At 44.0% G+C, this 20,713-nt stretch overlaps 2 protein-coding genes across 3 annotated transcripts; one reads left to right on the plus strand and one right to left on the minus strand.

The window, feature by feature from the left end:
• Nucleotides 1–6,720: 6,720 nt before the first annotated feature.
• LOC115312877 (mitochondrial import inner membrane translocase subunit Tim13-B) lies at nt 6,721–8,150 on the minus strand. The gene is made up of 3 exons (XM_029971817.3): nt 7,905–8,150; nt 7,629–7,697; nt 6,721–6,998 (listed from the first exon to the last, which is right to left on the minus strand). Exons 1-3 carry the CDS (start codon nt 8,007–8,009, stop codon nt 6,900–6,902), a joined length of 273 nt encoding a protein of 90 aa, XP_029827677.1. The 5' UTR covers nt 8,010–8,150; the 3' UTR covers nt 6,721–6,899.
• A 189-nt stretch (nt 8,151–8,339) lies between these two features.
• On the plus strand, nt 8,340–19,840 carry LOC115324242 (28S ribosomal protein S9, mitochondrial). 2 transcript variants are annotated; one of them, XM_040209327.3, is made up of 14 exons: nt 8,340–8,462; nt 8,619–8,757; nt 9,053–9,156; nt 9,244–9,306; nt 9,589–9,619; nt 9,713–9,792; nt 9,874–9,962; nt 10,394–10,469; nt 12,422–12,547; nt 12,644–12,686; nt 14,817–14,922; nt 17,350–17,522; nt 18,387–18,465; nt 19,750–19,840. In XM_040209327.3, the coding sequence occupies exons 1-14, from the start codon at nt 8,367–8,369 to the stop codon at nt 19,760–19,762; spliced, it is 1,218 nt and encodes a 405-aa protein (XP_040065261.1). In that variant the 5' UTR covers nt 8,340–8,366; the 3' UTR covers nt 19,763–19,840. The 2 variants fall into 2 exon arrangements, with proteins under 2 accessions (XP_040065261.1, XP_040356519.1); XM_040500585.2 differs by having other exon boundaries at nt 12,422–12,686.
• The last annotated feature ends 873 nt before the right edge of the window (nt 19,841–20,713 follow it).

Below are 20,713 nucleotides of genomic sequence, written 5' to 3' on the forward strand. Positions count from 1 at the left end.
GACAGCTGAGCGCGCGCTTTTGTGAAGGGGCCGCGCCGCGCCGAGCTTGGCCGTGAAGCCTCTCCGGAGTTTGCACGGGCGAGCTGTGCCAGCTCTGCTGCCACCGCTCCCTCTTCCCGGCGGCCGGGCCGCTATATGCGCTGCGCCGCCATGGAGAGGGCTTCTCTGGTGGCGTTTTTTGGAACTATGCTGCTTGAGAGCCAATGGGAGCCTCCTTCTTTGATGATGCACGCCAGCCAATGGGAGCCTATCCATCAGATTTCTGCTACAGATGACATTGGGACAGGGGAAAGGGGCCGTTCGGCGCGGCTTCAAAGCTGACGACGTCAGTTTGCTCCGTGGGACAGTTAAAGGCCCATGAAACGATTTTTGGGTTGGGATAAATCATTTTAGATTGGGATTTTACTAATAGCACATCGTTCAGTGGACCAAAAGAAAAAAGGTAGAAAGTCAAAAGCCTGACTTTCAGTGCGAAAATTTGAAAACAGAGCGGACTATTTCGTGCCTCCTCCCCTTTGCAACCTCTCTGCTTTTTCTATGTGATACATCCGCGGTCCCAAAAGCGCGTCATCGGGTCCAAACTGACGTCACGCGCAACCGGACCTCACTTATTCCCTTCACCCCTAAGCTGACATTATGGTGGAAGCTACGCGCTTGCCGGACCAATCAGCCGCCTCCCTTTCATCACCTGACTTCATTCTCTGCAGCCACATTTGCCATGCTCACGTGGCAAGTGTGGCTGGCCCACCGAGCACGTAGCTTCAACAGCACTGTCAGCTTTGGAATGAACGGGGTGGGGAAAGCAACTTTTGTCTGAATTGTGAGCGACGGGCTAATCTTCTAGGGGGAGAATGGATGTGACCGGGGATTACACAAACGAGAGTGCGAGCAAGAGGGGACTCCCCCTTTTCCTTTTCTTTAACTGTTTGGTGCAGAGTGTCGAACCGAAATTTTTATCGGTTCGGTTACGGTTCGGGTTCACGGCTTTCGGTTCGGTTCCGGTTCAGTTCCGGGGAGCAAAACATAACGGTTCAAACCGGTTCAAACCGGTTCGAACCGGTTTGGACCGCTAAATTGAGAATATATTTTTCGCGTTGTTCTGGCAATATACACTATTTACGCCGTGAAACGATTAACTATATAGTTTCTTCGATCGTCCGTGCAATTTACTTTTGTTTTTAGGTACAAAAATATTAAATTCAGTTATTTAATTTCGACGCAAGAGTAGAAAAAATCTACATTAACATACATAACGTCGTGTTCATACGACTCCACATCCCTTTGTTTACCAGTAACATATATTTTACCTGAATCAAAATGTTTAAGTACAAGAGTAAAGTGTTGAACTGGTTGGTATATACCTGTGAATAGATCAGCTTCAAATTTAGAACTATACTGTATTTTATTCTGCTTTCTTCGTGTTTAAGTAAAATTATAAAGTTCAAGCTGATCTATTTACACGGTATAAAATGTTGTCGCAAAGTGATGTAGGTCGCCTAAAATACCCATGATTGGTACAACTTTGTGTCGCAGTGTTAAAAATGAAATCGTGATTGGGTCCTTGAACTAAGGAATTAATTACATCACATAAAATTATGAAATGAGCACCTCGTGATCATGCTAATTATGAAATAAGGTTTACGAAATACACTTCACAATATATATGTATATGATGACGACACAACTGAGCTAAAAGCAATGGAATTTTCAGAATTTAACAAAAGTTTTAGGATAATTCCTTTCAGACTATTTTTTATAGAAACACCGAGCGGCAACCCAAATGCTTGTTGTTCTAACCAAACATTGTTTACACTCAGCACCGCATGCATGCCACTAATCGTGCAACAAGAAGTAATCGCAGTTGTTCACTCTAGTCTATACGCACTTTCGCACTCAGATCCTTTCTCTCTACTTCTTTTCATGGGGAACCAGTTCAGCATTCCCGCTAGAACAACCTCCCCTGCTTCTCTCACGCCACCTCTCTCTCTCTCTCTCTCTCGAATATGACCCGAAATAGCGCTGCCCAAGTGAACATTTTCTTATGCAGAATACGCTGGCATAGTCTGACTGGTGAGGTTTCTTCTTGACAAAATGCCGGTCAATTTAATTTGCAAATGAGCATCACCTTTGCTAACTGATGACTTTCACTCGATAATGTTAAGGAGCTCATGTCGCATAAAAGCCGATGTCGGTGGCGACACTGGAAAATCCTGATTGGTCGATAGGTTCATGACGTCAGAGCTACATACCCTCGTGCAAGAATTTCAAGCAACCCACAATGCTCACGGGAAACGTGACATCATGCGTGGAATGAGAGTGATTAAAACATGACATGTAATGCGAATTAAAGGGCGCCGTATGTCTCAATGATTTCACTTTTGAAAGTAATTATTTTGCCTTAAAGAAAAAAATTAAGAATATTAGGCGGGATTCGGAACCCACGACCCTTTAGTTGCGAGTCAGACACTTTTCACTAGGAACGGCGCGAGCGTCTGACACGACAAAAACGTGCTTTTTGGTAAGCTACCGCCCTCTATAAATGACGACGGTAACCAGACAACCGGCTTGCCGGTTGTGTGGTTGCCGCCGTCGCGCATGGATGGCGGCAACCTCTTCAGCCTTTCCACTGTGGCTTGCCGACTTGCGGCCTGCCATTACTTAATTTACACCATAGTACAACTTCGCTGGTCTTCCTTCTTCACCAGAGTGGAAAGGCTGAAAGTATTCCTGAGGAATTGCCTCCTCCGTTGGTATGTGTTCATGAGACAAATTTATTTGACAGTTGTTAACCGCAACCCTTCATTGATTTTATTTTGCACCCCGTGAAGTTTAGATGGGTCATAAAACGACATCGGGTTGGAATGCTCATGACTTTTCCGAGGCGTACTGGTCCTCCGACCCAAATACACTCGCACAGGCCGCCACTAATTCAGAAGCTTATTTGTCGCGGTGAAATTGTGAGGATTAAATGAGACTATTTCTTTTAGTCTTGCCTTCCCAAAGATTGATGTCGACATTGTAGGATCAAAACCACCCGCCTGGCGACAGTCGAGCGCGGCTCATGGATTGGACAGGAGGACTGCGTGAGCACAGTACATCGGCTTGTAACAATCAATGTCTTGGCAGACACTTGGGTAGTGGCTCGTGTCCAACCACTGCGTGATGAGAATAGCCGAAATGTAACAATGTCTGGAGCCTGAGCACGCGTTTTCTTCTTTTAAAACCCCAGCGCGGGGTATGATTAACGCTGGCGGCATAAGATAGGCACCAGGCCACATGGCCGCTTCTGGCTCCGAGTTGAGGGGATGAACGATGCTCATATTTCTCGAATTTTTTGGCGACTGCCTTTGCTTAGAAAAAATAGCAAAGCCAAGTCCAAGCAGTTATTAACGTTAGGGTGGTGATCCTGAGAAGTATTTAGTGACGTATAGAAATATTTTTAAAGCTCCTTTAAGCAAAGTACAGAGGGAGTCGAAACGTGGGCGATAACTTGAGAACGATGCTCGTGTGAGACTTACAGCAACTGCCAACGTTCGGCTGTCTCTCTGAGGTCACTAAAATATCCTTTTTTTTTTATTCCTTCCGTACACACGTGTAGTTCAATGTAACGTCATATTGATAAGTCGCATTTAGTAATTTTAGTACTTCTATTCTCAAGGACATTTCTCGGATGCAGTTCAGCAACAACGAAAAAATATTTGGGTGCCTCAATAATGTAAAATGGGTCTTGCAACATTTTTTCTTGTACTTTCAATAAATAGTGTTATGAAATATCCCCTAACGTTGATAGCTTGCGGAAACATCCATTAGTTTCCCCTAATAGCAAATGCAGAAAAAATAAAGGAACGAGACAGCTGTCGATATCTCCTCAACTCACAATTTAAACAAGCGGCCACGTGATCTGATACCGCCAGTGTTCATCACAGCCATGCTCTAGGCGGCAAGGGTTTGGAAAGCAAAAGCTTGGGCTGAGCTTCAGATATTGTTAGAGTTGGGCTATTATCATATGTAATTGACACGAGCCGTTACCCAAATGTTTGGTGGTGCTGATTGTCATGAACCCGAGCACTCGACTAGGGGTTATGAAAATCGCTTACGTCACGGTGTCACGTGACTCTCGGTGCGAAATCGTAATGTCATGTTACGTCATGCTGTCAACAATGTTAATACATCTAGTGACTTCCTAAAATAAAATCGAGTTGACGCAGTGAGTCACGTAACGTCACGAGGTCACATGACAACATGAATTGACACCCTGGCATCACGTGACAACGTGACACATGGTTAATCATAGTGCCATGAAAACGCACAACTTACCACACTTTTCAATTCTGAATATATGACGATTTGATCCATAGATAGAAATACAGCCGCCAATTTTTTATTCCCATATGTTCATTTTGTGATACTAAGAAAAAAGAAAAAAAGAAATATTACCTTGAACCGTTTTGAACCAGTTACCGTTATATTTTTTTTTCGGTTCGGTTCCGATTCAGTTCCAAGATGGCGGCGAAGATTTCGGTTCGGTTCAGTTCCGGTTCGGCTAAAAATAACGGTTCTGTTCCGGTTCGACACCCTGGTTTGGTGGAATGCGCAATTTATGAGTTGAGGAGGAAAGCTAAACAGGAAAAAGTTGGAAAAGCGTTTCATGACCCCTTTAATGCTTTTGCAGTAAAAACAAGTTAAGAAAGTTATACAAATATGTTAAAAGGCTAAAATTGTGACATCACCCATCACACCATCTCGTACTAGTCATTTCTGGTTGAGGAACAGCAATTCTTTGTCCACCAAAGATACAGAGGGTTGCTGAAACATTGCAGCCCCAACTTACACATTTCATGGATTTCAAGTATTTCTCGTGCAATTTTTTTGCTAAGTACATCACAGTCAGCAAGGAGTGGAATGCAGCCACAATCTCAGCAGTGCATACCGAAATGCCCTGATATGACGCTATCTATGTTGTATCTTGTTTTTGTTGGTGACGGTATATGTACTGAGTGACAACAAAAATAAGGTTCAGTTGTAAGTAGCGTTGTGTCTTCCTCTCTGTCCGTTGTCCCGTTGCACTTTTTAGGGGCAAAGCCCCTTAGGGTCTAGCCTTGTCCATCCGGCGTCCGTGCTCACATCGATTGCCATCCCATCTGTCTTCTTAAAAAAAGAAAAAAATGTTTGCGCATTCAACAGGATTCAAACCTGTGCGGGGAGACCCCAATGGATTTCTAGTCCATCACCTTAACCACTCGGCCACGACTGCGGGACGAGAAGGGGCTCCGAGATGTGGTAGTAACCCAAGAGCTGGGGATGTTATGGATGAAATGTTGCATGTAGCCGCTCAACGTCTATACAGGAGAGGGCGCTGCGGTCAAATGTGGATATAATCGAGCTAAACTTCGCATGCATTGGCTCAACGTTTATAGACGAGAGTGCGCTGCGGTCAAATGCTCAAATGTGTATATAACCATGTTTCATACCACACATTCTCTTTCTGACATGGACCGTTGACCTAAGCGGTGGAGATGCGTTCCCACGGCTTCTAGCGGATCCAAGCTGATCCGCTAGAAGAACCACTGGCTCTGCATTTCACCGACATAAAGCAGTAATAATGAAGTCAAAACGCAACCCAGAACTCAGCACTACCTATGAGCAATAAAAAAAAATCATCATCATGAGCACTACCTATGAACAAAATCAGTATCATCAGCACCACCAGAGCTTCGCTCCAATCAACATCATTCACCACGTGGAGATGCAGTCATTTTTAACCATTAAGGTGCTCCTGTACTTGTTTTAATACTGGCATCCAAAGCACTTAATGTTCTCCACTTGCGTTACTTTGAACACAGATGATTGAGGAGTGGCTTTGAACCACAAGCCAAAGCTATGAGCCCGCACACGAAAATCAAATGTTACCCCTCTTGGTAAGGCATGCTTGAGGAATGAATATCCACAAGCATGTTTTGGCAAAAGCTATTTCCATAATGTCAGATTGCTTTCTTTCATGCTTAGGCTGTTTTTCCATTTACAGCCTAAACAAAGCGCTGCACTGCAAAAATATGTATTGTGCAAAAATATGTATGGTAACGGCAGATAAAGCAGGTACTTCGAGGTAAAAGATGTATCATTGGGTGGGTGAACCCATTTTAAAGGGTTTAGGTGACCTTGGAACTACATTTCACTAGGAAGTTTTTTTTTCTGTATTTGCAAGGTAAAATGTATGTGAGGAATGGTCGTTTATAACGTTGACATAAGTTTTTCAAGCCAAGAAAGAATTATGCGCGAAAGAAATGACAAGTATACAGGACTGCCAGGTGTTCCACTGCTACCCATTAGCTGGTGCCAGTGTGCTCTCTCGTAAGAGATTTTAACAAGTTTCAAGGACTCGGTCTTAAGAAGTCTCAAGTGTGTGAATGGGCCTTGCTCAATGTGATAATTATATTGGATTGTAACGGCCCTAAACTCCAGTTGTCAGTACTTTAGTTTTAAAAAGTGCATTTTAATATGAAGTGCTTTGGGAAATAGTGTGAAGGGAGCGGCATCTTTTTGAATAGAATTATGAAAGATGTTGCATGTGCAAGCCCTCGTAAGGGACTTCCCTTTGCAATGCGTTCGTCAACTCGTGTAGTTGTGTAGTGGATAAAGCAATTTATCTCTGCTCAAGAAATGCACACCGATAGTGTGAAGCAAGCGTGGCAAAAGCACAACATCGGCACAACAGCAATGCACGCAGTGAAGTGCCAAAGCAGGCAATCCAATTTATTCTCGACACCAGCTTCAGAGCCAGAACTAATGCATATCTACACGAAGCTTGCGATGCTTTATGTACAATAAACAGCTTCCAAGTCTCGGGAGGGCTGTGTGTGGCAAAGGCTCGGTTGACGGACTAACTCCCCAATGTTCCATCACATCTGACCCCGCTCCCTGGCGATCCGACTGCCATATGACCTGGACACAATGTTCCAAGAGTCCATGTATCGATCCATGCACATGGAAATGCATTTCTGCAAAAGAAGCAAGTGGTTCGCATCAGTAGGTCTCATTGCCACGTTGGCAAACGGGACATGGTAAATGAAAGCCCGGGAACGAAACACAAAAACGGATCTTAAAAGCAGTGTATTCGAGATCAAGACATACCTGAAGATGCCACATTGTTATCGGCAGGTATGTGTTCTAAACCTTAACGTCAAATGTTTTGATATGCCTCGTGCTTACCATGTATCACTTTCACAACCTCATTAATCCCCTCCTAGAAAACCAATAATTAATTTTATTAATATGAATTTAATTGGTTTTCCTTCTGGGTATCTGTGTGTTAGAATTCAAGCTGCAATAAGCTGCAGGAAGAAAAAGCTGCGAGATAAAACAAAGTTTGAAATCATGGTCATGAACAAAGTCAATCCGAACATGCTGGTTAGGTACCGCTGCTACTGCACTTGTGTCTAGATCTTTCAACACAGCTGGTCGAACTTGATGCCTTGCTTCCCGAGTGTTAGTCCGATTCTGAAGTTCCCACTACATTAATACACTACACTACATATTTCCACTACATTAATCATCGAATGGAGATCTGGAACTCCTTCAACAGCAGATTTCAAAGAGAGTGGCGGATGATCGCGAAGCACAGCGATTACCTGTTCAGAGTTGTCCAAACTGGATCCCGGTTTAGAGACGCACTTCTTGAAGCATTTTTCTGTCATTTTCTGCAACGAAAGTATGACGCTACGTGAGCATGATGCAAGGTTAAAACTTTCTGGGTTCGCTGACAGCTACACCACTACGCACTGGGCAGTTCAAAATTTCCAAGCTGAATCTATGTGACGAGAAATGTTGTCAGGATATGTCCTCACTAATCGACAGTTTTCCAAATTACATCGCATTTATGTATTCGGGCTTGTAGTAACCTGTACCTGTAGTAACTCCTGGGCATTTGCTACAGCTATCTGCTGCTTTACTTGGTCCATAATTTCTTCTTTTTGAGCGCCGGTAAGCTTCCCTGCTGGTAAGCCGTCCATGGTCGACAATGAAACCGCTGTTCAGGGCGTCGTAAAGACGGAAGAAACTTCGACCGTGGACCCCCCACGTGAACCACGAAAGGTACGAAAGGTAAGAAAATGCCGGCGGTCAATTGAGATTGAAATCCAACATACTATGAGCCAAGCCAAGCCAACGCAACCTTAAAAACATAGGAATAAAATAAATCACTCTGACCGATAAATTGTTTATTTGTTTAAATGACAGACATAAAATAATAGAAAAGCGGCCTTTAGTCACAATTATAAGTAAAGAACGGACTTTTACGCGTGTTCTTTTTTTTTTTCTAACTTGAGCCTGAACTTAAAGCTGACAACGCCATTGAGTCAATATCAATCATGGAGGCCGCCATGAGGACTGCTCGGAGATTGCACCTTTTTCATCGCTTAAATAAACCTCACATCCTAGTTTCCCGCGTTTCACAGGTATCTCAGGTGAGAAATACTTCGATTGCATATTCAAAAGCGAAGTTATGCCGCATATGTTGCCTAAACTTCACCGTGTTTCTGGCTTTCATGCGACATGCCCAGTTCCCCACCTCGAACCGGTAACGAAACCATGCTTCGTCTCTTTTCTGCATTTATCTTCAGGCAAACTTCTGCAGTACCCACGGAGAAAATGCGAAAGATCAGGATCCGAATATCCTCCAACTTCACCGGCAGTCCGAAACCAAGGTTCAAAAAATAAGCAAGGCCATGAAATCGTACTTGGACAGAGCAAAGGCATACGGTATGGAAAAACGATATCAATTTCTTTCTGTGTTTTTGCCGCGGTTGACTCATAACTCGCACGTTTAGTTTAGTTCATCCCAAACTTTTACCATATCTAATTTACTAATAATAAGATGCAAGTAAAAAGCATACTGCTCTACATAACCCGATTATGTTCCTGGCCTTGCGTGCACGAAAGCTTACAAACGAAACAAAAAATCTGTGACATGTGAGACAGATTCTACCATCATATATTGGAGGTATCTTTCTGCTCTGTCATAATTGCTGTTTTTGTTGTCATTATACTCCCACAGATGAATTCATTCAGAAGGAAAAAAACGAATTTGAAATTGGAAAGCGCCACCTTGCCAACATGATGGGCGTGGATGCTGATGAAATGACTCAAGCTGATGTTGATGTAAAGTGTTTGTTTCTGCACTCCAGATATCAACAAGCACACTCACCCTAGATGTGACACTAAAAAACCCTCATTCCTTCCACTTAGCGTGCTATTGAGTATCTGATGCCATCAGGGCTGTACGAAAAGAAGGCACGACCACTTATGAAGGTAAGCATCATCCTACGCCCACGAAAATCTTTCGAAAGCCGAAGAAAGCCAGACTTGTGTTGATCAAATCAACAATGATGCCTATGACGTCTTATCTTTCATTCAAAGAGCTTTCAATAAGCGTGATGTTTTCCAAACGAAAGGTGGGACAGCTGCTGAATAGTTATGTTTATTAGACGTAGTCGCTATAATTATTTTAATTGTAATTAAATCGATATGAGCATGTTCAGATGAGGTTAGTTGTCTCCCGCACTAAAAAACTGTCATTCTCTTCATTCTCAGCCCCCAGAGGAAGTGTTTCCCGCAGAGAAAGGTCAGTTGGAATATTTGATGTAGCCCCTTGTTTCTTCTGATTGTTCCTTCCAAGGTTGACGTTATGTTCTTATCCGGTCCATTGTGCTTACAGCTGCCCAGTTTGATTACACAGGAAGGCCTTTTCATTACCTGTTCTACACAACACGCCCAAACTACTATGGCCTGCTGCATGTAAGCTGGCTTCCCCTGTGCTCCGTGTCACTCATACTTTTCGGTAGCTAACATACATTCTTTTTTTTTTTTTTCTGTAAGGATGCTGTGAGCAAACTGACAGAGCTCAACAGGCTGGAAAATCGCATGATCAGCAAAGGTGTGCTTCAGGCGGCGGCTGATCAGAAGGAGTGAGTAGAGGTTAATGACCTTTAGCCAGAAATGGCCAACCTTCATTCTATTATTGGTTGAGTTCCAACATGTTTTCTCTAATAGGGGAAGTCTGAAGTTGTTATGGAATTTCAGTCAGCCTAGAAAAAAAGTTGAGAAATGTGGCCAGAACGTTTGTGGCATGTGGTCAGAACAATATAGAAGAAAAGATAGAACTTTAGTGCATTTTTTTATTTACACATGCATGCATATGTCCCTAAGTTATAATTTTATTGATTGCTCTTGAATCTGAGTGCTTTATATCACCAAAAGCTTTAGTTCTCGATTGCAATGATACTTTCGAAATTTGACTTTTTGACGAGCAGAACTACACAAACACAGTGCTGCAATAATTTGTCTCACAATAATTTTCACACCAAAAGGTGCGCTTGTTGCCGACTTTCTTTTCCAGAAACTTGGACGACAGTATGTGGCTGTCGAAGAAAGAGTTGGAGGTCCGTCTGCTGGAGACTTTAAAGGACACGCAGGTAGGAGCCCGAACTTTGACATGTTTCTTGAGAGAATCGCGTTTAACATGAGTTGCGTCACCAGCATAATCCATAAGTCAGCCTACGTATGTAAGCGCCAATCCTCCCGGCTGACCGCAGTCACCCCTGATCACGAGACGGAGATGGTCTCAAAACGTTGAATATTTTGTTTTATTGAGCGAGGAGAGCATAATTTGCTTTTTCTATTCCCCTGATCTGTTGAAGGTGTTTGGTTCTGTCTGCACCACCTCTTGTGGTGCAGCCAACTAGTAGTATTGGCAGGGAGCGATGGTGAGCTAGGAGGAGGTCATTTCGTTTAACCCTGGTGTCACAGCCTGGTTCTCTCTGTTCCCATCACGGCGCAGATGGAAAAGGGGCCGTAATTTTTCCCATCACACTTTTTAAACATGGAAAGTGTTTTAGGTAGGCCGTATACTTTCCGGTTTTAACCTAAAAACGCTGATAAACATCCGCTGGCGTCAAAAGAAAAATATAGGTTAAAACCGAAAAATCCAGGTTTTTGAAAATTTTTGTACAAGCAGCAGTTTTTTTTTCACGGAAAAAGTCCCATGTAAACGTTCGTCAAACTCATTCTTCTTTTTTTTTTTTTTTAACAGTTTTTTTTTGGGGGGGTTGATCATCAGCATAGGCTTCCTGAGGTCTTTTAGTAATCAAGATCTGTTTTTTTTTTTGTCAGTCCTGGTTACTAGGACTAACAGAAAGAAAGGAAGAACCTTTCCCTTCTCGTTACGAAAATTATTTGAGAGCACTTCAAGTTTGCATCACACGGAGCGGATCAGAGCCGCCAGGGCGTAAAGAAAAGCGTAAAGCTCCGGACAGACATTGCGTACCAATGAAGAAACAGTGAGCGTGCAGGCAAGCTGGTGATAGTTAATCATGACGGTCTGAAACCCGAGACTGTGGTGAGGGAAAAAATGGGGAACTTTGAAGTCGAAGAAACAAGGTTCGTGAGAGACGTCTTCTTCTATGCCTTTTTTTTTTTAGATTTGAAAGTTTCCTGTTTTTTTTCCTCGCCACAGTTTTGGGTTTTAAACATGATGATTATATATCAGATGTAAATAAAAGTTGAACCATTTCTCATCTCGATTGTTTGTTTCTATTTGTTTCTATTCACGATTTTTTTCAGTTGGTAAAACCCGTTTTTAAGCGTCTGCTCGAGACAACTGACCGAAATGCACCGGTATTTTGGAAATAAATAAACACCGAACAGCATCCACTGATTTGTGACATAAATAAACACTGGAAAGTATATGGCCTGGTATAGGGGAGTCTGTGTAGGCAAAATGCCGGCATTAAAAAGCGACGTTGTCTGCATGATGTCGTCAGTGCCGTGTGACGTGGTCACATGACATGATGTGTTGCGCTGCGTGACGCATCGCTTGGCGTGAAGCAGGAGGTATAAACTTTTTCGCGTCAACTTTAACTAGTTTGTTCTACGCGCACAAATAGCATTTTGTTGGGGATGATCAAAATGGGCTGGAGGGTTTTAATGTGGAATAAGGGTACATACGGAACTTACTTTTGCAGATTTGGCTATTAGAGTAGGTCTAGATTTGGGGTCGTTTGTGTTCAAACTAAGTTGAAGTCTCGTTTCGCGCATTTGAACTGATCCGTGCTCTTGTGGCAGTCGACAAAATCTTCTTGTCAGGAGCAGCGAATAGAGATATAAAGTATAGCTGCCATACCCAAAGGGGCTTGAGCAACTTCTGGAAGCTGGACAAAACTTGCAAAGTGACTAAGGTATTGTTTTTATTGCAATGTGGACCTCTATATCTTTTTTAGTGTATTATGTATTTTTTAAGGGTTTTTGTATGGGTATGTATGTTGACTGGGGCTGTTATTAAATGAATGGTACGGGCAGCAGCCTCCATCCATCCACGCTATCAACGATCTGGCCTCTGTGACGTGTTTGCATTGTATTTTGTCGACAGTATGATTACTTCGTGAAGACCTTTGAGCGTCTGGCAGAGCACCCCTACTCTTCCCATGCCAGAGAGTTTATCCTCGAGTACAGGAAGACAAGAACCTCCTCTTTGAAGGAAGACGTCGTGCCGCCCGTAAGCCATCTTGGGATAATCAAAGCTCTTATTCCTGTCGAAAACTGTGGAATCAAAGCACAGTTGATGCTCCTGCTGCTTTTTTATTTTTTGCAGTTGCTGTACGACGAGACGGGGCGGCCGTACATGAAAGCGCAAGGTGTGTTGGTATTTCGTTTTGTAGTGTTAGATCCTGGTAAAAGTGCAGATAAAAGCCTTAATGACAGCCGTTCAGTTACATAGGAGTGAATTTGCTTCGCACTGAGCTGGTACTGCCAAGATGCAGCGTTTCTTGTGAATGCTTAATTTGTTATTTTTGAGAGTTGCTTGTCTGTTGAACACTGAAAAGGGTACTCCGGCGATTTTTCGAGCTACCCCAACTAACTATATTTTCAAAATCACCGGCATTTGCCCTTTCCAGTATGCTATTTAGTATAGCGAAATTCAGAATAGTTATTGTGAAATTGGCCAGTGAATATGATGCCAAGACCAACATTCAGATATACCTGCGCTTTTCAGTGCCGTGATGTCAGGAAAAGGCAGGCTTGCAAATCGAGCGGGTAGTCGAAAAATGGACTATGCCGAGCATTTGTTTTGTGTTTCTGCGCGGGTGCTGGAGCGAGCTTCCAGGGCATTCATTTTGGCACCATGAAACTGCTTGTAATCAGTCGGGAACAAAGTCTACAGTCCAAAGAGTGAACCCCTGCCTTCCCCTATCGTCACTCTTCCATTGTTGCCAGTAGAGACTCACTTTGAAAAACACGGTGAGTACCAAAATTGTAAATTCAGTAACTTTGTGGAAAAAAATGAATTTTTGCCCATTATTTGGCTTACAAGTATTTCATCTATGTTTGCTGTTGTGTTTAGCTAAATTTCAGGCAAATCGGGGATTACGAAAAAAACGCCCGAGTACGCCTGTGAGACGGCACACATACTCTTTACAAATTAATATTTTCTTTTACTTCTTTCGCCTAATTTTTAAATTTTTCTGTTGTATGTCCTTCTTCATTATGGTTCTGCAGCACAAAATGGTACTACTAATTCCCACTTAATGGTCCATCTGCATAGGAATGCCTTAAAGGGTTACTGCAAAGAACAAAAAATGTATTTTTGAACAGCCTAATTGGGACAAGCACGTCACAAAACAATTTTTCCGCCCAAAATAAAAAATTTTACAGCAATATTTATTGCGCGAGACGGATTTTAGTTTGCGGCTATTACGTCCGTTTTAAATCGCACACCACAAAGTTGATGTTAGACGTCACAGAGTGACCTGACGTATAACAGCCACTCCGCGCGCGTCGAAAGATCGGGAATTTCAAATGTGAAGAAGTTGTGACCGCGAATAAATGACGTCCTGTGGCGTAAATATTGCTAGAAAAAATGTGTTTTTTCGTGGAAGATTTGTTTTGCGACATGCTTGTCCCAATTAGGCTGTTTAAAAATACACTTTTTTTTCTTTGCAGTTACCCTCTAAATGCAGGGCGACAGCACCAAGGATGTTCATATTTGAATCGTCTTTTTGTTTGTGTAAAGGTACATTTACAGGTGTGTTCGCACAAGATCGGGGCCTTGGCTGTTGTTTTGCTTTCATTTTCATGTTCATTTTATTTTCTTGCATTGTCACATGCCAACTACATTTGATGCCGCAAAAAATCTCCAAAATCTGAGAGAGACAAAGAACATTTTGGCATAACACTAACTCTTCATGGTCGCTGCACACTACAGTAGGGAAGCTCTGAAAAGCTTTCTGTCTCAAAATTGCAACTGGAAATTTAGTTCCCATCATGGCAAACAATGCATCCTGATTGATTTCTAGTGATATTTAAAGCACATTTTGAAAACCAAGTTTCTGGTCTTTGAACAGCAAACTTGCTTCTCTGGCCATTACTTAAAGTGGAACTCTGCAGATTTTTTACAGCGAAACTGTTATGCGCTAGGATGTGGGAAAAAATGTGTCCGCGGATGTTGGCAGAAAACTCCCCATTGGTTGTGGCAAGTGTGAATAAATAAAAATAAAAAAGAGGGCAACCAGCGTGAGTCAGCCTTCCTTGGCATTATTATATAGTGAGGCCCTGATCCCCTGTTATCATTTCTAGGCGTAGTCCTCGCGGTCGTCCTAGGAGTCGTCCTTGAGGTCGTCCTTTAGGCATTGTCCTAGACGTCGTAAAAATGACAGCTTTGCTGGTCCTCCATCTTCACGTGAAGTGGAAGGGCTAAAATTTATATAGTTTTTTATTTGTTTTTTGCGTGCTTTCTCGATGGTGAAGGTTCTTCGTTCTTTTGAAAGGTTTCAGAAAACGAACTAAAGCTGAAGTGACTGTGTGGGGGAACGGCACCGGGAAGTTGAGCATCAACGGTCATGGGATCGACTACTTCCGCGAGATCCGCGACAGGTCTGGTTTTCTAAGCTTTCCACCTTTATAACTCGACAATAAGGCAAAACTCTAATAAGCATGCGAATGAAGCGCGTGCACTCGCTTTCAAACGGGTGACATCCACGGTGCCAGTCACCGACATTAATGAAAGGCTAGGCAGCGTACGACTGGAACCAGGTATCCGATAATGTAATCTCCACTGGGATTCTGAGCGCGTGGATAGAACCCGTATCCATGCGCTCTCAATTGGCATTTGAACGGTTCCACCGTGGTAGAGACAAGACGGCCAGCTCTGAATCTACTCGCCGATTGGTGCAGTGGTAGAATGCCAAGCTTGCAATCGGGGGGGTCGTGGGCTTGATTCCTGTTGGGGTGCGTTTAAAATTTTGTCACTTGTTCTCGGTTTACCTCTTTTTTATACAGATTGTCCTCCGAAGCGTGTTAAGTGCATTCTGTAACAGTTTTCGTGGAGTTTTGTCACACTTTCTTCAGCAATCCCATACACTCCGTGCGGGAACTATAGGGGGCGCTTTGAAAAACGCGCGCAGCGCCGCTAGCGGAGGAGCTGGCGTTCGACTGTGAGGCGCGTTCAGCAGACTGCGGCGCCTTTTCGCATGCCAAGCTGTGGCGGCGGAAGCGCGCACGGACGAAACTTTTGCTTTTTGACCCGATAAGTTAAGGGTGACGTTGCATGAGTGCTGGGGACGATTTAAGAAGGGCATTTAGCTGTTCTCCGCTTCTTACATATTGAGCTTGAGTCGTCAGTAGGGATCATTTCTCTAGTTGCGGTCGAAAAAGGGGTTTCAGCAATTTTCTGAAAAGCAAGACGGCCGCAACCATAATTGCTCTTAGTGGGAAATTTGTTTTGCTCCTCGCTGTAAACGTAGGACTGCTGGGACGATGATATTTGGAGGCGAGTGAGATGTTCACTAAGTTTGTGCAGTAAGTGGGCCAAGTTTTTTTAAGACAGCAGGTGTGAAAGTTATGGTTCGAACGAATAAAGGAATAAAGCTCTCAGGAATATCCAATATTGGACCCAAAATGTTGTGTTATAACCGGGCTGTGCGAAGTGCAGATTTGGACACACAGGTTCTTAAACATGACCGTAACTTGACACAACAGTTATAATACCAAAAATAGATGGCATAGGGAAACCAGGTGGACATTTGGTTTGGGCGGCGTAACTGAAGGGGAAACGGTATTGACCGTGAAAGGGCTCTCTAGAGTATACCACGCGTCGTGGGAGGTGGAGACTTTACAGGTAGGAAGGAACTAAGTGCACTGTACTTCCAATTGAAACAACTTTACGAAAGGTGGTTCCAAAGCCGAGAAAACAAAGTTGTCGGCCAACACATGGTTTGGCCGCCAAGTGCTTTTGCGGTCAGCTGTTGTGTAATAACCTGTTGTGCGAGGTGCTGATTTTTGGCGCACAGGTGCTTTGACATGACCGTCACTTGGCACAACACTTATTATAATTTAACAAAAAGAGTTGGCATAGCGAAACCAGGTGGAAGTTTAGTTTGGGCGGCGTAACTAAATGGGAACTGGCTTTGACCGTCAAAGGCTGTCAGATAATACCACTCATCGTGGGAGGTGCACACTTTACAGGTAGGAAGGGACCAGTGGACGGTACTTCCAGTTCGAACCACTTTGCGATAGGTGGCTCTAAAGCCGAGAAAAAAAAAAGTAAAATGTTGTCTACAGAACTCGGGGTGTCAGCGTTTCCACATCCAAAAGGAGGCTGGTCAAGAAAGAAAGCACACCCCATAAACTTCCATACTCAAACGTCGATTCTCCAGTGATTCCGAGTTTCATTGTTGTTATCTTTAGATTTATATTTGTCACTTTTTTTATCTTCCGAATCTTTCTTCATGAAGTACAGATTGCGTGCCATACTTGTCCGGAAATATCATCGACCCGTACGATCGGGACGAAACTTCTTTGGAGGGCATTCCTCCAACGAAATTGGCACTGCATACCTGTGAGTGTGGGTTCGTCCCATCGGCGCAGACACATGTAGGCGTTACTGGTACGAAAACAAACGCAGAGCGCTAGCGGCAGTGTAGAATATGTCAGCCGTGCCGACACAGAGGCAGACATGATCGGGAGACCAAATTTCTCACGTCGTACGGCACGGCTCCATCGTTGTCGCTGTCCCACAAAACATCGGCGAGGTGAAAAACTGTGAAACTTTGTCTCCACGAGATACGACGCATAACTATTGAAGCACTTAATGACGCAGCACAGGCAGCACTTCATGCTGTTGAACCCAGCGCAACCGCACCACTCAGACTTCAAGGCGTACCAACGTACGCGGCGTGGTTTCGGTTTCGTTTTCTCTGGGGTTCTCGCTGCCTACCTTCGGTACCGGCCGCGCGGTGGCGCGCCAGTCGCGTCGCACGGAGTGTATTCACCAACGTTAAAAGCTGCATGTTTCCCATGCAGGGAGCAGGTGATGTTTCCACTGCAGTTCACCGGCCTGCTCATGAAGGTGGACTTCGAGGCCACGGTGGAGAAGTCCAACGGTTTCATGTGCGAGGCCGGCGCCATTCGCCACGCCCTCGCCCTGGCCCTGCGGAGCTTCGTTCCGATCGAGGAGGTCGAGAGGATGAGGATCGGTGAGCATAAGCGCTGCTGCTTGGACCCGCACCGCCGAGCGTCAAATGGCGGCTGCGCAGCACATCTCGATTTCGTGATTTTATGCGAAGCGATTGTCCAAAGGCCCGCAAATGTGTTTGGAAATAATTCACACTCTGTAGTCGTGACTGATAAAGCGAGAATGGTACGGCGTATCTTTTGAACCCCTGGCCTCCGGCACGCGATCCGTGCCTTCTGCTGCACCTTGGCTGCACTCATGCGCACGTTCGAGGTGCACGAGACATTAAACACTGGCAAAAGTAGGACGTTTGCACTGGAAGCGGGACATCTCGAAGCTCATCGCTGCCGTTCTCGCTTTGTTGGCGACCGTAAAGACCGCAATCTGGCCTTAATACTCCATCTCGCAAGCTGTACTAGTGCCATCAAAGGTCCAGGCTCACTAGTTTAGCATCCAAACGTGCCTTGTTCGGACGAGAACTCGCGCAATGAAAGCGCATTCCAAAGCCACTAATCGCTTGGCCCCATTTCTCCCATGTTGTTGCTCAGAATCCTCGAGATGGAAAAGAGCCACGCTTCTATTCGAGATTGAGCAAACTTGAAAAACACCTTACGTAGGACAAGGACGATTGAGAGCTAGAGCGAGGGCGCGATGAGAAACTCTTCGCCTCCGAGGTACCCAGTTTGAGAACCCGTGTGTCATTCCATTAATTTGCTGCAACGGTTATTGACGATCCATGAGAAGATTTCTTTGCTTACTTTTTGTTGGTATCGATTTTTGGTATAGGTATTCTAGGAACACCCCTCGCGTCCTGGTGCGCTCTTTAGACCGAATGGTGGGCACCTGAAGTGTGTTAACGGTGCTGACGAGCGTGATTTCGATGCAGCCGGCCTACTGTCGAGGGACAGGCGTTGCAGGGAAAGGAAAAAGCCAGGCCAAGAGGGAGCCCGGCGCAAGTACACATGGTGAGCTAAGATACTCTTGCCATTGAAAGGTCCAACTCTCCAAAATCTCTTCCAAAAGAGCTTGTGTGTTACAAAGCCATTGACAAATTGGCAAGCGGATTATGAAAAGTTAGTCTATCTATTATATCCAAAAGCACTTTATGTTTTGTTTCCTTCTGTTCTATTTTTTGTATCTTATCAAACTACTCCCGCGTGCATTGTATATTTACGGATATTAATAATCTATTTTTTTTTTACGGAATGTTTTATTTTTTACTGGCAGTGTCAACAAGTTTAGAAGTCTGAAGCTTCTGCCACCCACCACGTGGTGCCTCTTCACTTGCCACTCTAATTTTTAATTTGCTGTTGGAAAGAAAAAAAAAAAATTTTCAGCCTTTCCACTTTGGGGTACTTGGTGAGAATGAAGTAATGGCTGGCCGCAAGTCAGCAAGCCAGAGTGGAAAGGCTCGGAAGGTTGTCGTCGTCGCTCATAGGTGGTGGTAGCTGTCCGGAGTTCTGTGTCATCAGGTCATTTGAGGATGGACACAATCCTGGGGAAACTAGTTCTTAACAGCTCCACTGTAAAAAAAAGCGTGCTTCTGAAGTTTACAAGAACAATTATTTCGTGGTTATTGGTCATCAGACAAAAAGGAGTATACTAAGCTTGCAGAGGACGGGGCTTGGGGTTGCTTATTCCACGGTGCGGACTGGGCTCAACGAAGTTCTCTCCCATCTGCCTGGCCTCCGGCCCATGCTGAAGGCAGCAAAACTGAAACTCCTTCCTCCAATTCTTATCTTGTCAATGACTATAGTGAGCAATAATTGGTGTCAGACAAGCTGAGCACACTTGTTTCAGTGAGACCATAAAGTAAATCTGAACACGGACGCCGCGACGTTGGAGCTTGACTTTTTTTTGACAATTTCACTTGACCCACTGCTTATACTTGTCTTTGCTAGTGTGGCAACAGTGTCATGAACTGTGTAGTCTTGCACTAGCAGATCCAAGATTTAAGAGATTCATGTCTAGATTGGGGGCTACAACTTAAAAGGTCCTTGGCAGTTTTACAGCAGACAAATGTATGAGAAGCTACAGACCCGCATTTACGTGTGGCAGACTCTGAAGGGAGGGAAGCAGTGAGAAAACATGAAAGGAAAATGTGCGATACGGTTCTTCGGTGCGTGGCATTGCAACGTCCGGGAAAATGTTACCGCCACCTAAGGACAGCTCCTTTTGGCAGTTGCTTTTTTTTTTTTGCCACTAAATATATATATCTTCTTGTTTTTTGTTTTTTTTTTTCGTTTCAGGTTGAAGAGGTAGAGATCAAGTCCAGGAGCATGCACAGGTGCGCTAAAATAAAGGTTTTTTTTACCAATGGTGGTACATTAGGGGTTGAAATTATTGTCTTTGTCGTAGTGTTGAAATGTTGTGTTGAATAATGCAGCTACTACCATAGCTGCATTATTCCAGTCCACTCAGTTTGTGCTTTACCATGCTGTATGTCATCGAGTCAAAACAATTGATGGAAGGCATTTGATTCACTTGGCTCATTCTTTGGTCGGGTACACATAAGGATGGGCTTAGTGCTTGGACAGGTAAGCAATGCTAGGAGTGAAGGTAGTCGCGACATACCTAGGCATACGAAACTCGTGGGCCTGACAGTGAATAACAATTGATCCGGATAATTGTTTAATAGCTCGTGTCTCCATTGCCTCTATGATAATTTTGTTTTACTCTAAAATTCTCATTGACTATTAAACACTATATATTCGGGTTTTGAGAGCTGTGTGCATATGCTTCCCATTCGTTCAGGGAGGGCATTTCTTTTTCAAGTGAAGTGCTCCTTACTCGCTCGTGCCGCTCTCATGTGCAGCTCATGCCGAAAGTTCTAAAATGTCCTGATCCAGGGATTTGTTCCGAATAGTGGATTATACTTTGCTTGCTTTTGGCATGTCTATCATGTTTCTGTATGTCCTTTGTTTCTGCAGTGTTAAACAAAAGCTACAGCCTCCTGTTTCTGTGTACACAGAATTGTCGGCGAATTCCCTGTTGGCCAGAATGACAGCTAACATAAAATTAGATATCTAATGATGTTGAAAAAATAATTCATACACTTGGTTCAGGCTTCGGCCCATCTGAGCAGCTTTGACAGAGTACAGGGCTCTTGAACGAAACCATTTTAAACGAATGACATTGCGAAACGAATGGCGTTCCGCAATGAATTGCCGGAATTCATTGCGGAACACAAGTTTGTCTGCTTCTTGCATAGGG

The sequence above is a fragment of the Ixodes scapularis genome, unplaced genomic scaffold (assembly GCF_016920785.2).
Source record: "Ixodes scapularis isolate PalLabHiFi unplaced genomic scaffold, ASM1692078v2 PGA_scaffold2__306_contigs__length_199485367, whole genome shotgun sequence".
NCBI classification, from domain to species: Eukaryota; Metazoa; Arthropoda; class Arachnida; order Ixodida; family Ixodidae; genus Ixodes; species Ixodes scapularis.